The sequence below is a fragment of the Mercenaria mercenaria genome, unplaced genomic scaffold (genome assembly GCF_021730395.1).
Source record: "Mercenaria mercenaria strain notata unplaced genomic scaffold, MADL_Memer_1 contig_4342, whole genome shotgun sequence".
Lineage (NCBI taxonomy): Eukaryota > Metazoa > Mollusca > Bivalvia > Venerida > Veneridae > Mercenaria > Mercenaria mercenaria.
Genome location: NW_026462562.1, coordinates 28,978 through 45,293, shown reverse-complemented (window position 1 = coordinate 45,293; position 16,316 = coordinate 28,978). Strand labels below are relative to the sequence as shown.

The window sequence follows — 16,316 nt, the reverse complement described above, 5'->3', positions numbered from 1 at the left end:
CAAAGAGACGTTTTCCACGTAAGAAATGCACAAGACATTTTATATTTGGATCCCGATTGACAGATCTTCGCCTGTGTCTATATATTTCATTTTCAGCAATCCTTGAATCAAACATTTCGTCAAGTGCCTCTCCAAAAGGGCCAATAATTTGGCTACATCTTTGAATCGTGAGACCTGTATACCTTCCTTTTGCTGCCTCAAGAAGATCTTTAAATAGGCGATTGAACACTTCATTCATGAAGTCCATTGGAAGGTTTCTTCCAGTACCACCACCATAATTGACTGTCCTGTTATGAAGTAAGTCCTGCTGAAGTCTTTCTGGCAGCCAACCGCCAACAGATGCAAGTAAACGATGTGCCAATATCACATACTTTGGGTGTTTTTGGGCAAAGAAATGGACGAGGTCCAACTTCCAAAAAGAAAGCATTGCTTGCCCGTCTGCCTCTCTAACTGCATCTCTCCTGCATAACAAATTCATGCCACACCATGTCATAGCTCTACTATAACTTGCTATGCTGTCGTTGACATTGTCTTTACCATGAGCAGTTAATTGTCGGTATGTTTGAAGGCACCTGTCTGAACAAAACCATTCTCCTTTTGGTGGGCGTTTGGGATTTATGCCTAGACAAGACATATGGTACCACTCAAAGCTATGGCATTGTCCCTCCAAACTACAACCTATCATTGGAACGGTGTCACCCAAATCTGTTCTACATGTACAAAACTGATAAGGTTGCTCTTTGCATTTTACTGAACAAAACCAAGGTTCAGATGGAGGGTTTTCTTTCTCGAGCCCAACACAGATGTAATGGAAAATTTCACCGTTAATGCAACTTGATCGGGATTCACATCGTATGGTTTCATCATCTATGTCCTGGCCGCAGCAAACCATATTTGTATCTTCTACGTCTTTTGAGTGAAGATCATCGGTTTCTAATTTGTGCCATATTAACTCCACAATGTTTTTACATAATCCATCAAGATATTTCTTCTTCTCTTCCTGTGACATCTCTGTTACTTTTATATGTAAATTTGGTTGGTCATCTACTTTCTTCAGCGACATCAGCTGCATGGCAATCATACAGACAAAGCCTTCGGTAGTTGTACACATTAATTCCCACGCGTGGTTGAAATTATCTGATATGTCAGACTTGACTTGCCGGTAGTTGAGTAAATGTTTGATTTGGCAGAGGGTGCCTTGTTCTGAAGCACTGGAGCCTTTAAAAAATATATCATAATAGTCTTGTAGAAGTATCATTTCCTTATGAAACTCTTGAACACCAGGCTGCAGTCCTTCTAGCCTTTCATTTGGAGTGAGTCCATTTGATCTTGCTTTGTGGGCGTCGTTTCCTCTTTCACATGACAGACCATCACCATATACAATTGATGTTAACAATTCTTTACCCATTGTTGGAACATACTTTTGTAACTTTTCGTAAATACCAATTGCCCCCTTTGTAGACGAAGGATCTTCCTTAAATACTCCCAAGTTAATAAGAATACTGCGGCGGGAAGATTCTGCAGTGTGACGATGCAAAATATGAGGAACTGTTAGGTCATGGAAATTGTCGGAAAAAAATGGCATATGATGACACAAAATTCTTCCAACAATAATTTCCATTCTGTGACGTAAACATTCAAAGTCTCTGTCACTTGGAATAAATGTTTGTGGAGGTAAATCCTCTGCTAATTTACATTCCTTGTTGTCAAACTAGGTTGTACAAACCCTATTTATTGCTATGTAACCTAGAGCCATATTTATATATTTATTCCTACACTCTGATGTTGGATGGCGGCTTATTACTTTTTTTCCTACATTATCCCAGCAGAATGTCATTCCAGTATGCGTTACATCATTTATAGTGTCTTCAAGATATGCCTGAAATAAAAAAACAACATTTCCTTGCTAAAGTTAAATGTATTCCTTACGAAAATGTTGCATCTACTAGAGGCATAAGTTTATTATGTGGCATGCTTATTATTACTCCCTAACAACTGACGGAGACATATTGTTTTGGCCCTGTCCGTTTGTCAGGCCTTTCGTCCATTCGTAATAATTCACTTCAAATAACTTGACAACAATTAAACATATAATGTTCAAACTTCATACGGTGGCAGGGATTTACAGTACACAACCCCTACTGCTTTTGGGATTACTATATAAAAGGTCAAGGTAAACTGGGCTTGAATATGGGAATAAATTTCAGATCAATGACTTGACAACGACAATATCCATATTGTTAAACTTGATACGATTATTTGACATGCAGGGTAAATGGCCACTATTGACTTTGGGGCCATTGCATGAAAAGTAAAAGGTAACAAGGGTCTGAGCATGGAAATAACGTTTTACAATCACTAACTTGAGAAAAACTTTACTTAGAATAAAGAAAATTTACAAATTAAATGCACATGCAAAGTACATGACCAATATTGATTTTGAGGTCAACATATTTAATGTCAAGGTAACAGGGCCCACAACATGGAAATCCATTTTCATTCAGTAACTTGAAAACCATTTTACTTTAAACATTTATACTTTATAGGGTGATACGGCTTAATGAGTACATGACCTCTTTTATTGTTGGGGTTAATATTTCAATGGAATAGGTCAAAGGGACATGAACACGGAAAATAATTTCTGATCAATAATTTGAAAAATACTAAACTTTACCCAATTTTTAACTTTATAACATGACTGGACGTGTAGAGTATATACTCTTTATTCACTGTTGGGTCATTTGATTAACGGTGAAGGTCACAACAGAGAGGATATTGAAAACGGTTTCTAATTAATAAATTTAACAATTTTACCCAGATTCTTCAAGAATCGCGTAATGATAGGACTTACATAGTACATAACCATTATCATTTTGGGGGATCAATCTAAGAATGATAAAGATCACAGAGACCTGAACATGGTAAAAGCTTTCTCATCAATAACTTGATAATCTCTTGATGCACAATGCTGAAACTTCATAGGATGATTGAACATGCAATGTAAATGAGCTCTATTGATTTTGGCTCATAATGTTGAAACTTCCGGGGTTTAATAGACATGCCAAGTAGATGATCTCTATTGCAGCCAAACCTCACTGTCTCTGATATTCGCTCCAGTTCCCTATTTATTTCCTCCTTATTGCTTCTATGCATTGGGGGATATGCGTTTTTGTATAAAAGCATCTATTATTGTTTTTATTTCCTTACCACCATGTCGCTCTTTGGTTCTACAAATATAACTTTTTATGTAAAAGTATTTTGTAACATGTTCAGTAAAAAGAAAAGGTGTACAAATTTGTAAAGCAGACTCAGGTTTTCTGTATTTTTCATATATACTAAGTTTATGCCAAAAAAGAAAAGAAAAGACATATATACTTTTTTGTCAAAACGCTTTTAACTTAAGCATAGATTTGTTACCTTTTCAATGAAGTCTTCGGAGATATGCTCCTCATGTGATGACTCAATTACAACATCTTCGTTGTCATCAGCAGCATCAGTTTGCGGTTCTTCAACATCTCCATCATCAGGATCGAAATCATCGGCATCATCAGGACCATCATCCTCACTGACGCTTGAGTAATTAATGTCTACATTTTCACTGTCTTCTTCTTCAGTAGAATCAAGGCTATGTTTGGAAGGACCTATATTGCCAATAAAACTTATGTCCATGTCACTGAACAATACGGTGTCTTCTTGGTCAGAGGGACAGTTCACTTCTTCTTCTATGTTTTTTGAAAGTTCTGCAAGGTCTGACGAAATGTCTGTCATACATTCTTGCCTTTGATCGGTGTTTGTTTTGTTAGTGCTTGCAAAAACGTGTTCCAGATTCTGCTTTGCAACAATAGCTGCTTCATCAAAATCAACCCTGATATTGTCTATAGCAGATAAAATGGTGTCATACCCAACAGTAATGCCTGTTTTGGAAAGTTGCTTGATAGTCTCTCGTTTGAGGCGTCCGCGCCATAGTTGAACACCAAGTACTGTAGGTATGAAGCTTGCTTTCTTCGGTGCACGAGCATGAAGGAGTATTGAAAGTGCCATCCCAACTTAAGGTTTCAGATTTACTGACTTACCCCTTATCATTGTGTCTTCGTTGTAACGTGTTGTTACACAAGCGCGCAACACGTTAAACACCATAGGACAATCGTGCTTCAGCTGAGTTAAGGTTTTATCCCAAGAAAAGTTATGAATGCTGGGAATATCAAAACCTGCCATTAGTGGAAATTTATTTCCAGTCGTCATCAACGCTCTTATTTCTTTCCTAACTGTTTTTGATATGAAACACAAGAATTGCCTGTGTGACGCTTGTGAGGCATTAAAAATACCCTTAATAGCCCTCCTATATTGTCTCGCTCGTATGGCAGTCACAATTGAATCCCACTTCGTAGGAGTTGCAGACTGTCTTGAAGATCGCTTTATTCCTGATTTTCCCTGAAATTTAATATAGAAACAATCAGAATCTGTATGCATATTCAGTGAAACCTGTGTATAAATACCACCCTTGAGAGAACCAAAATGAGATCTTTATAGGGAGTTAACTTTTATTCACATGTCAAAGTACACTGTAAATGTTAAAAAAACGCATGTCTCCCTCAAAGTGCAAAGTCCTATAGGCAAGAAGTCAGTAGGGGTCAGGAGCGAAAGTCAAAGAGACACTGATTGTTGGCTGCAATAGGGATCATCTATTTGGTAGTCATCCTGCTAAATTTCAACACTCTTGGCCTAGTGGTTTTCAAGTCACTGTTCAGGCTCCTGTGACCTTGACCTTTCATCAAGTGACCTAAAAATAATTAGGGGTCATCTACTCTGCATGTCCACTCATCCTATTAAGTTTCAACATTCTAGGTCAAGTGGTTCTCAAGTTATTTTCAAAAATGTTTTTTACATGACCAGACCCGTGTGACCTTGACCTTTAATAGACTGACCCCCAAAATCAGTAGGGTCATGTGCTTTGCATGTTCAATCATCCTATGAAGTTTCAACATTCTGGGTCAAGTGGTTCTCAAGTTATTGATCGGAACGGGTTATAAATGTTCAGGCCCCTGTGACCTTGACCTTTAACAGAGTGACCACAAAATCGTTAGGGGTCATCTACAATCATCCTACTAAGTTTCAACATTCTGGGTCAAGTGGTTCTCAAATTACTGACCGGAAACGGTTTTCAATGTTCAGACCCCTGTGACCTTGACCGGACGGAGTGACCCCAAAATCGATAGGGGTCATTTACTCTGCATGACCAATCATCGTATGAAGTTTCAATATTCTGGGTCAAGTGGTTCTTTAGTTATTGATCAGAACTGGTTTTCAATGTTCAGGCCCCTGTGACCTTGACCTTTGACGGAGTGACCCCAAAATCGTTAGGGGTCATCTACTCTGCATGACCAAACATCCTATTAAGTTTCAACATTCTGGATCAAATGGTTCTCAAGTTACTGACCGGAAATGGTTTTCAATGTTCAGGCCCCTGTGACCTTGACCTTTAATGGAGTGACCCCAAAATCGATAGGGGTCATCTATTTTGCATGTACAATCATCCTATGAAGTTTCAACATTCTGGGTCAAGTGGTTCTCTAGTTATTGATCGGAAATGGTTTTCCATGTTTAGGCCCCTGTGACCTTGACCTTTGATGGAGTGACCCCAAAATCAATAAGGGTCGTCTACTCTTTATGACCAATCATCCTATGAAGTATCAAAATTCTGGGTCAAGTGGTTCTCTAGTTATTGATCGGAACTGGTTTTCAATGTTCAGGCCCCTGTGACCTTGACCTTTGAATGAGTGACCCCAAAATCAATAGGGGTCATCTACTCTTCATGATCAATCATTATATGAAGTTTCAACATTCTGGGTCAAGTGGTTCTCTAGTTATTGATTGGAAATGGTTTTCGATGTTCAGGCCCCTGTGACCTTGACCTTTGGCAGAGTGACCCCAAAATCAGTAGGGGTCATCTACTCTTCATGACCAATCATCCTATGAAGTTTCAACATTCTGGATCAAGTGATTCTCTAGTTATTGATCGGAAATTGTTTTCAATGTTCAGACCCCTGTGACCTTGAACTTTGACGGAGTGACCCCAAAAACAATAGGGGTCGTCTACTCCAGCAGCCCTACAACCCTGTGAAGTTTGAAGGTTCTAGGTTAAATGGTTCTCCAGTTATTGCTCGGAAATGAAGTGTGACGTACGGACGGACGGACGGACGGACGGACAGGGCAAAAACAATATGTCTCCTGGGGGAGACATAATTAAAGAGTACGTAATAAATGTATGATACTTTGATCCTGACTAAAGAATTTATTTTGAATGGGATATGCTTACTGTAATAAGCTTAGCTTTTAAAATTAAATGCAGTTAATTGAAATGTGAACTTGAAGTTTAACTGGCATGAAATATTGTCTTTGAGTAGTTTGGGACCAGGTGCTCGTGTTTCACATGTACAATTGAACTACAGGCTAGCCTACATTTATCTGTGACAAAACATTCTATTGTGATATCAAAATATTAACTTATGAGAACATTTCAAGCGAACGAATAGTCCATCAATGTGTAAACTGGTAAAGAAACGAAAAACGACAACACAAAAGGAACAACTTCAGAACAGTTCTGGACCACACAGATTATCATGGCAATAAACTATTGTAGAAGTGTATGTATGTTTTTTTCATGTTTTATACTAAAGTTAATTAGCAAACTTGTGCCTGATGGCATCCTTCATTTGTTTTTCAATTTAAATTGAAGTTGATGGTGAGTCCATTGAAAACACAGTTGTTAAAACTTGGTGCATGGTTTCTAGTCATGGACGTCAAGTTTGATGTTGTGTTGACTTGGCCAGATGATGGCAGATTGTCGAAGTTGTCAAACAGCATGTCGACAATATCTGCAGGCAAATCTGAATCGTCCTGGTTTGCTGTAATTTGAAAAGTTATTTGCTGATAAAAATATGCAGCAAGTTAAATACATCTACAGTAGTAGTACAGTACATCAAAAATTAATTTTAGAATATTGTAATACTGTACTGGTATTTTTTTTTATTCAATGGCCAGCACCGTGATATATCTCTGAAAAAAATCATATATAAGTACAGCTTCTTAGAAATTGTTTTGTGTTATGAAAATTGTGCAAAATCTTTGTAAATAGCTTTGGGTCATTCTAAATTTTCATATATTACTGTTTGATCAACAGTCACAGCTTAACAATTTTCAATTTCCTTTGCCATTGCCTCTGTTGACGATTCAGGAAGCTGAAATGATTTTGATATATATACGGAAAAAACAATTGCCAATAATCCTAAGTCTGCTACCTTAAAACTAAGTGTTTACAGTAGTGTCGTCATCTAAAAATAGTGTAATTTACTGTAAATTTCGTGTAAATTTATCAATATTATAATAATATTCATTGAAGACATTGAAACATTCTCAATTCGTGTTAAAAGTTTTCACTCACATTTTGACTGGATGGTGCTGATGGCTCTTGACTGGTTCATAGGTAAATCTTCATTTGATCTAGAAGCTCCTGTGTCTGTAATTAGAGGGAATAATTTATTTATTACATTGAATAAAACTTGACTTGTAAGCTGCTTTTTTATAATTTTATAAAACATTCTAACATGGCTCGGTTTGATTTGTAGTTAAACAAAAAAGAAAGTCAAGCTCTGTATATTCTGCAATAAACAATGGTTGACGCATGGACCGGTAAGAGTGAATGATCTCATCAATTGTTCCCTGACGTGCGAGACATTACTCCTCGCGTAAATGAAATCCATCTTAATATTTATTAAAATACATCAATGAGCATGTCAGAATGAAAATAGTCGAGGCCTTCTTGTGATTTATCATCTAATTTACCACGGTTCATCGTTCAGACCTATGCTTCAGTATTGAACCGCTCGTGCTAACGTCCTCGTGGTTCATTTACAACGCATCTGAACACTGAACCGTGGTAAATCAGATGATAAACCACTCGAAGCCCTTGATTATTTGTTAAATAGATTATAGAACGCTTATGCTTAAAAATCATTTTTAACTTAAATGAAAAAATAAATTATCAAAAAAAAAATCAAGATGAAAAAAAAGCCTTCACAGGTTTAGGTGATTAATCTATAATTAGCTACAGGACGTCCGGTAACCCTAAAACATAGCACCAAGGTATTTTTCTGCTAAATATTTTTATTTATATTTATATTTAAATATTACGTATTTGAATTTTTAATTACTAAAAATACATTACTATTTGATGGTCCTTGGGTAGGTGCATAAAGTGATGGTCTGGCCACATAAGGTGATGGTGTCGCGTATTCCTTACTCCCTCAAGTGCCGTTGCCACTAGTGGATTTTGGGATTTGATGGGCTCCTATTAAATGAAACTATAAATAGTAAAAAATGTATTATATTTATAAGTGGTAGTTTAAATGAAGAAAAATGACAATACAGTACTGAAATTGGTCCATTTGTTTTTTAAAGTACACTCATTGTACCGGAGTACATGTATTTCAGATGTTAAGTTTGAATATTTAAGCAGAGGATTAATATTCTAATAAGGTAAAAAAAACTATACAGATCAGTCCATAGTAAAATATTCACCGTGATATGGTGTTGTTGGTGCTAGGCGTGCATGAGGGGCTTGCAATGGCATCATATCTCTAAATAGACCTGTTGCTGCATGTGATAGTTGTGCTTGAGGGCCTGGCAACTCAAGGTATTCCATACTGAGATGGCCCTGGCATTAATGGTAGTCTTGTCTGAGGGGCTGGCAGTGCCAGCTGATCTCCTCCATTAATGGCATTTCTAATTGTGGCACCCATCAACTTCTTTTCTTCATCAGACACCCTTGTATTTGTAAATTATATTTAAAAAAACACCAAAAGAAAAATCATTTCATTTCTTAAACATTACAGTCACATTTCATGATTCTGAAGAAAACCTATTTAACGTGTAGTGTTATAAACTTCAACAAATCATACAGTTTCTGATAGACTAGCTCCTACACTATGTTTGTTTTTTCAATTGTGAATGTAGCCAGTCTATATCCTATTCCCAATATTATGATAATATTATAATAAGTATTTAAAATAGACTGGCATTTGTCACTATTACAGAAAATAAAATCTAAAAAGTACAAAAGCCTAAATTTTATGACAAACTCTTTATTATCAGTAAAGTGGCTAAGCTTTTACATTACAAGAATGATATGCGTGCTGGTAAATTTGCAAAAAATTTTAAAATATGTTTTCAAGCTGGATGCCTCCAGATTTATGTCATTCTTCAAAATTTAGTGAAAAGCTTTCTTTTAGTAAATGAAATACAAAGAATGTTTTGAGTTTGTGCCATTTTAGAACTATAATCTACAACTGCACTCATTTGAGCCGTGCCATGAGAAAACCAACATAGTGGGTTTGCGACCAGCATGGATCCAGATCAGCCTGCGCATCCGCGCAATCTGGTCAGGATCCATGCTGGTCGCTAATGGTTTCTCTAATAACAATAGTCTTTGAAATCGAACAGCATGGATCCTGACCAGACTGCGCGGATGCGCAGGCTGTTCTGGATCCATGCTGGTCGCAAACCCACTATGTTGGTTTTCTCATGACACGGCTCATTTAGTCAGTAGACTGCCGTATGTAGAAAACTATCACTAGTATCAGCAGCCTTAGTTTGCTTTATGATAGAAGAGGTTTAGCTGTACTTTGTCGGATACACATTTGATTTATTTCTTTTAATATTAAATCAAATGCTTTCTGAAATTTATATTTTGATCTGGAGGCATGTCTCTTTAACAGGAAAAATGTACATTTTTTAAATGTTACTTTTATTATTATTCTCTGTAATTGCAGGAATACCTTTGGTAGATAGCCAGTGATGAGGAAGCCTTATGACCAGTCACCGCCATAATCTGTGGTGCAGAATAACCCTTTCCTAGGATTGTAGCACCAGTCACACGTACAGAGTGGTTGGTGTATAGTGCAGATAGTGGAACAGCTTTGCTAAGCTTCTGCATGAATTCACTTAAGACATTTCGGCCAATTGGACGATTCTGGTACCAGACATCATCAGATTCCAAGAATACTTCTCTAGGGTACTGCCACAGCCTATCAGTATTGGGATTCAATTTACCGACATATTTCAGGAAATTGTTCACTGGACAGTTGTCAGTATTTACATTGTCTGCCGGCATGTGCCCTGTTACAAGGGTCTTATCATTCTCTTTGTGATTCTTGGTGGATTCATCCTCTGCCTTATATATATACCTTTCACCATTTGGATACTGGCCAAGCTTGAAAGTTGACTTTGTCATTTTTTCCATATTTTCATTTGCCCTCCGGCAGAAATACAACCTGATGTTCATTTGGCACCGGTTTAATAAACCTTGCGGAGTGGTAGGTGACAGGTGGACACTCATATATAACCGTGTTAAATCGACATTTGATATCAGCGCGTAGTGGTCGGTAGAACCTTTTCCGTGAACTTTAAGTTCACGGAGTGCAGTTTTTTTACGACTCATTGGCTTTATTGAATTCATTTCCGGTGATGATATCTATATCTCTTGACACTGGGGTGCTTTAAGATACCTGTTTAGGCTGTGCCTTATGTTTTCCAAGGTACTTGTCTTGTACAATTCACCTTTTTTTGTTCTGGCATCTAAGTAAAATGTTGACAGAACATCAGCTAGTTCTTCTGTAGAATAGCTCTCAAAATTTACATTCATATCTTTTTCTTTAAGGTAAATCCTTAATGTTTCTGCAGCCATTTTGTTTTATTTTTTAAAGTATTATCTGGAGTATATTTCACTCTCTTTTCTTGAACATCTTCTTTCGAGTGAGCACCAAAGCGTTTCATATTGAACTAAATTAAAGTGATTTTGATACTAAATGGTATGAGTTACAATAATATATTTATTTGCTTCAAAAAGAATGATATTTGGTTATACTCTCTGTAAATAAGAAATGAAGCAGTATATATATTTTTTTAAAGTAGAAGTTTATTGAGCCGTGCCATGAGAAAACCAACATAGTGGGTTTGCGACTAGCATGGATTCAGACCAGCCTGCGCATCTGGCCAGGAGCCATGCTATTCGCTTTCAAAGCCTATTGGAATTGGAGAAACTGTTAGCGAACAGCATGGATCCTGACCAGACTGCGCGGATGCGCAAGATGGTATGGATCAAATTACTGGTCGCAAACCTACTATGTTGGTTTTCTCATGGCGTGGCTCATTTATTATATCATATAATTATGTTGTTATAATATTCATAAACTGTTGGTTATTTTTATTGTAATAAAAGAAATAGTAATGTTTTAAGCGACATATTCAGTTACTTGAGAAACATTGTCGTCAAACTTTCGACAGTCAAAATTAATTTTTTTTTTGTTATTTCAATTTTAACTTGATTTTCTAATTATTATCCCTCAGTTAACTGTTTACTACTAATTTTAAAATTAATATAATGTGGACATGTCCCTTTACCTTTACCATGCTGGACACAATATATATAAATGTGTTTGCAGCAAGTGTAGGTCATGACCAGCATGTACGTTTGTGAAGGCTGATCATGATCTGCACTCTTCTGTTTGTATCTTAAGACTTTTGGTAAGCACCCCTTTAAATACAATAGTTAATGGTACTGTCCAAATTGAAAGATAGAGAAATGCATTCTAGAAATTCAGCAGGGTAAAGGTTAGAGGCATTTATTCACATTTAAATAATTTATAGCTAGAATAGCGTTAGCGCACATTCTTTTCGTGTTATAAATTCTTCAGAATCCCTCGGGTATTGTTGGTACTCTTGCCCTAATGGGCTTGGGTACTAACTAATTCCTCGGAATTCTGCAGATGTAATAACTTTAAAAAAAAACATGTGTTATCCCTATGTAGAGTTTGATCTAGATATTTGGTTCATGTGTGAGTGTTAATCCCTTTATTATTTTATTAAGTTGTGAATTATGTATTGTAAACAACTTTAAATGTCAATGCACTGCAGTGCAGGGTCCCCAGTGCAGGTCTGTTACCTAGGAAAATATTAGGCAACTTAGGCAATTGATACCCTCCCCCCCCCCCCCCCCCCCCCCCCCACACACCCCCCACACATTTTGATAATGTTTTGTTTAGATCTTTTTTATAATCTAAAGTGTAAATTGGCTTTTTATGCATTTGGTTTTGATTATTTTTAATGACATATGTAAAAAAGAAATAAATTTGTCAAATCATACCATTTAGATTCTATGTTATTTATTGACTCATTTTGTTTATTTACTTATGCAAATAAGCCTGCATTCGTCTGCAATGACCAGTTGCGAAAACGCTTGTATGGTCAAAATCAATCAATAAATGTATCCTGATTAATGTGCGAGAGATATGTCTCGTACTGCCTTGTTTCTCCACAATGAATAAAAACAACAATAGTCATTAGAAATAAACTTTATTTGAAAAATAAAATACATTCAATCGTATGTTTAAAACAATTGTTAATTAGTCTATCAGTGATTCAATTTTCGGATCGAGAGACGTCCGCCATTTTGTTTCTAATGTAAACTGAAAAATGGCCTTGCGCAACGGCCAATCAAAATCGATATTCTCTTTCCGTATACACCGTCAGTGAAGAGGGGCTCGCTGAAGGGGAAATTCGCTCACGGTATATACGGTTTTATATAACGAGCATGTTAACCAATGAAAATTCGAGAAATTTATTTGCAGTATTATAATGTTATATATATATTTGATAACTAAAATATAGTTTTGAAAATCTATTGTATCTTAACCATTCCAACAGATTCTGTGTTAAAGAGATTTGAACATTTTTGTGCCCCCCCCCCCCATGACTGGTGGGGGCATATAGATTTGGTCTTGTCCGTGCATCCGTGCGTCCGTCCGTCTGTCCGTGCGTCCGTCCGTCCGTCCGTCCGTCCGAAGTTCGTGACACGCCTAGCTCAAAAAGTATTTGATATAAATTCATGAAACCTTGCATGAGTCTTTATCATGATATGAACTTGCGCACCTCCTATTTTTCGTCTGGCTCCGCCCCCTATTTTTAGAGTTATGGCCCCTGAAATAGTCAAAAATGCACATTTTCACCTTGTGACACGCCTAGCTCAAAAAGTATTTCATATAAATTGATGAAACCTTGCATGAGTCTTTATCATGATATGAAATTGCGCACCTCCTATTTTTCATCTGACTCCGCCCCCTATTTTTAGAGTTATGGGCCCCTGAAATAGTCAAAAATGCATATTTTCACCTTGTGACACGCCTAGCTCAAAAAGTATTTGATATAGATTCATGAAACCTTGCATGTTTATTAATCATGGTATGAACTTGCGCACCTCCTATTTTTCATTTGGGTCCGCCCCCTATTTTCAGAGTTATGGCCCCTGAAATAGTCAAAAATGCATATTTTCACGTTGTGACACGCCTAGCTCAAAAAGTATTTCATATAAATTGATGAAACCTTGCATGATTCTTTATCATGATATGAACTTGCGCACCTCCTATTTTTCATTTTGCTCCGCCCCCTATTTTTTGAGTTATGGCCCCTGAAATAGTCAAAAATGCACATTTTCACCTTGTGACGCGCCTAGCTCAAAAAGTATTTGATATAGATTCATGAAACCTTGCATGTGTATTAATCATGATAAGAACTTGCGCACCTCCTATTTTTCTTTGGGTCCGCCTCCTTTTTTTTGAGTTATGACCCCTGAAATAGTCAAAAATGCACATTTTCACCTTGTGACACCCCTAGCTAAAAAAGTATTTCATATAAATTGATGAAACCTTGCATGAGTCTATATCAAGATATGAACTTGCGTACCTCCTATTTTTCGTCTGGCTATGCCCCCTATTTTTAGAGTTATGGCCCCTGAAATAGTCAAAAATGCACATTTTCACCTTGTGACATGCCTAGCTCAAAAAGTATTTAATATAAATGGTTGAAAACTTGCATAAGTCTTTATCATGATATAAACTTGCACACCTCTAATTTTTTGGCTGGTTCCACCCCTATTTTTAAAGTTATGGCCCCTGAAATAGTAAAAAAATGCACTTTTTCACCTAATTATGTGCCTAGCTCAAAAAGTATTAGATGTAAATTCAGGAAACCTTGCAGGAGTCTTTATCATGATGTGGCCTTGCACTCTTGGCATTCTTCTTGAGAATCTTACTCTTATTACAGAGTTATGGCCCTTGAAACAGCCAGAATAGTGGATTTTTTGTTTGTGATGCTCATAGCTCAAAAAGTATAGGGCCTAGAATAATGAACCCTTTTCATAAAATGTTTGTTAAGGCTATACCCCATTAAGACTGCAAACATTTGAATTATTGCCCCTTATTTGTGACTAATGTACCAGTGGGGGGCACACCCTGTGTCCTACAGACACACTCTAGTTTGTATTTGTTACAAATTAAATTTGTATACTGTTAACTAGGCTTCATTGTGTTGTGTCTTAATCTATTGCCTGTTGGCAGCAAGTGATCTTACCTTTGCAACCAGTGCAGACCAAGATGATTGCTGCACTGGTCGCTATTCAGTCAGTAAATTTACAGTGAATGCCCCTTCAAATGATAAATGGTACTGCCCAGATCAACTGGTAACCAGTTCGTTGTTGAATTCTTTGACTTCACTGGGCCATTTTTTGTCTGAACAATGTGTTGTCAACGTTCTTGTAGATGTTAAAAAAGAGCGTATCCTTTAGAAACTTTGAAAATATGAACGAATCAGAATTTTCCAGTGACCCCAGTGCAATAAACGTTGATTCACAGACAGAATATCAACAGGTTTGTGAATGAGTTTGAAACGGAAATGGAGATGTCCTGAATAAGCACGCTACTCTAAAAGAGAAAATATAATTTAGAGAGCACCAAACCATGGTTCAATGTCTAAAATAATAACCTATATATAGAAAACCTGCGCGTACATGGAGGCGTTACGGTAAAACAGACCAGTTTTAGCCGTATAAAGCAGTAAGAAACGAATACAATGTTGAAATCAAATGTCAAAAGAGAAACACTCGGTGAAAAGAGAGAACGCTTAAGGTGACTCAAAGACTGTATGGATTCGTATCTGAACAAATTGGTACCGAATCTGAAAACCCACTGCCTCTGAGAGTCTAACCCGCCCGCTTAGCTCAGTAGGGAGAGCGTTGGTCTGCGGATCGCGAGTTCGATCCCCGGGCGAGATGTATGTTCTCCGTGACGATTTGATGAAAAACATTGTGTCTGAATTCATTCGTCCCCCACCTCTGATAATTCATGTGAGGAAGTTGGCAGTTACTTGCGGGAACAGGTTTGTACTGGTACGGATTCCAAGAGCACTGGTTAGGTTAACTGCCCTTCGTTACATGACTGAAATACTGTTGAAAAACGGCGTTAAACCAAAGTCTAATAATTCATTGGCCCAAACTTTGCTGACTTTTTCATTGCAAAAATCTCAAAAATACATCAATCCCTAAGTGAATACTAAACGTTTGAACCTCTAGTACGAGATACACAAAATTTAGACAAATTTAATGAACCTGGCCCGAGATGAAGTGAAAGAAAAAGCAACAACAAAAACAACTCATCAGTGAATTGAATACTATGTCTTCAGAGCTAGATATTTTGCGAACACGTATATTGTAATCACATGTAGACGAACTTCTCCCTAATACACGTATCATTGGTGAAACTCTCATATTTCCAAGCTGTTGTTAGACATTTGCTTAAAACAGCAGGTCTTGAACTAAAGCTTTGCAACTATCGTCCTGCAAGAAAATTATCATTTCTGTCAAAACTTAGAGAAAGCTGTTCTTTACAGATTAACAGAAGAACATATACTTTATTCATTTCAGATTTAATAAACATGTAAATCAAAACAATCTTTTGCCTAGGCTGTAATCAGACTAACACATTTTATACAGAAACAAATCATATTCAGCTTCCAATAAAATATAAACATACATACTAACAAAGTATATCAATCACTTTAAAATGGTGTTTTTCAGCTTTTAGTAGTCAGTTTATTGTTTTGTTCGGTCGCAACAGGAAGAGGGGGAATACAGTCGTTTATAGGGTGTGACTCGGCTACAGAGGCCCCCAGATGGATGTCTCCCTCACATGACGTCTCAAGCAGGGCACAAACCCACGGAGATGAGGGCCATTGTTTTGATGTAGGTGAACTTAGCCACTCAGGCATGGAAACTGAACTGTATTACTGTCATTAAGAAATCAGTAAGTGTCCCGTGGTCAAAGTCAGTGGATGGAACAGCTTAAAGCTACATGTACAACGGTAGGAAGGAAATACACAAGATTAATATTTGACACTGATCAATGAAAACTCCATGAAATAAAATCCGACGA

General features: G+C 37.0%; 1 protein-coding gene across 1 annotated transcript; it reads right to left on the bottom strand.

Annotated features, from left to right (window-relative positions):
- Positions 1 to 8,687: 8,687 nt before the first annotated feature.
- LOC128553804 (uncharacterized) lies at positions 8,688 to 10,513 on the bottom strand. Its single transcript, XM_053534987.1, has 2 exons — positions 9,834 to 10,513; positions 8,688 to 8,823 (listed from the first exon to the last, which is right to left on the bottom strand). Exons 1-2 carry the CDS (start codon positions 10,511 to 10,513, stop codon positions 8,688 to 8,690), a joined length of 816 nt encoding a protein of 271 aa, XP_053390962.1.
- Positions 10,514 to 16,316: the final 5,803 nt, after the last annotated feature.

Excerpts from the sequence above, each read along its gene's own strand:
- LOC128553804 (XM_053534987.1), bottom strand. The coding sequence starts at position 10,513 with ATGAATTCAATAAAGCCAATGAGTCGTAAAAAAACTGCACTCCGTGAA. Across the intron at positions 8,824-9,833 it reads TCACTGGCTATCTACCAAAG|GGTGTCTGATGAAGAAAAGA; the intron begins GTATTCCTGCAA and ends TACAAATACAAG.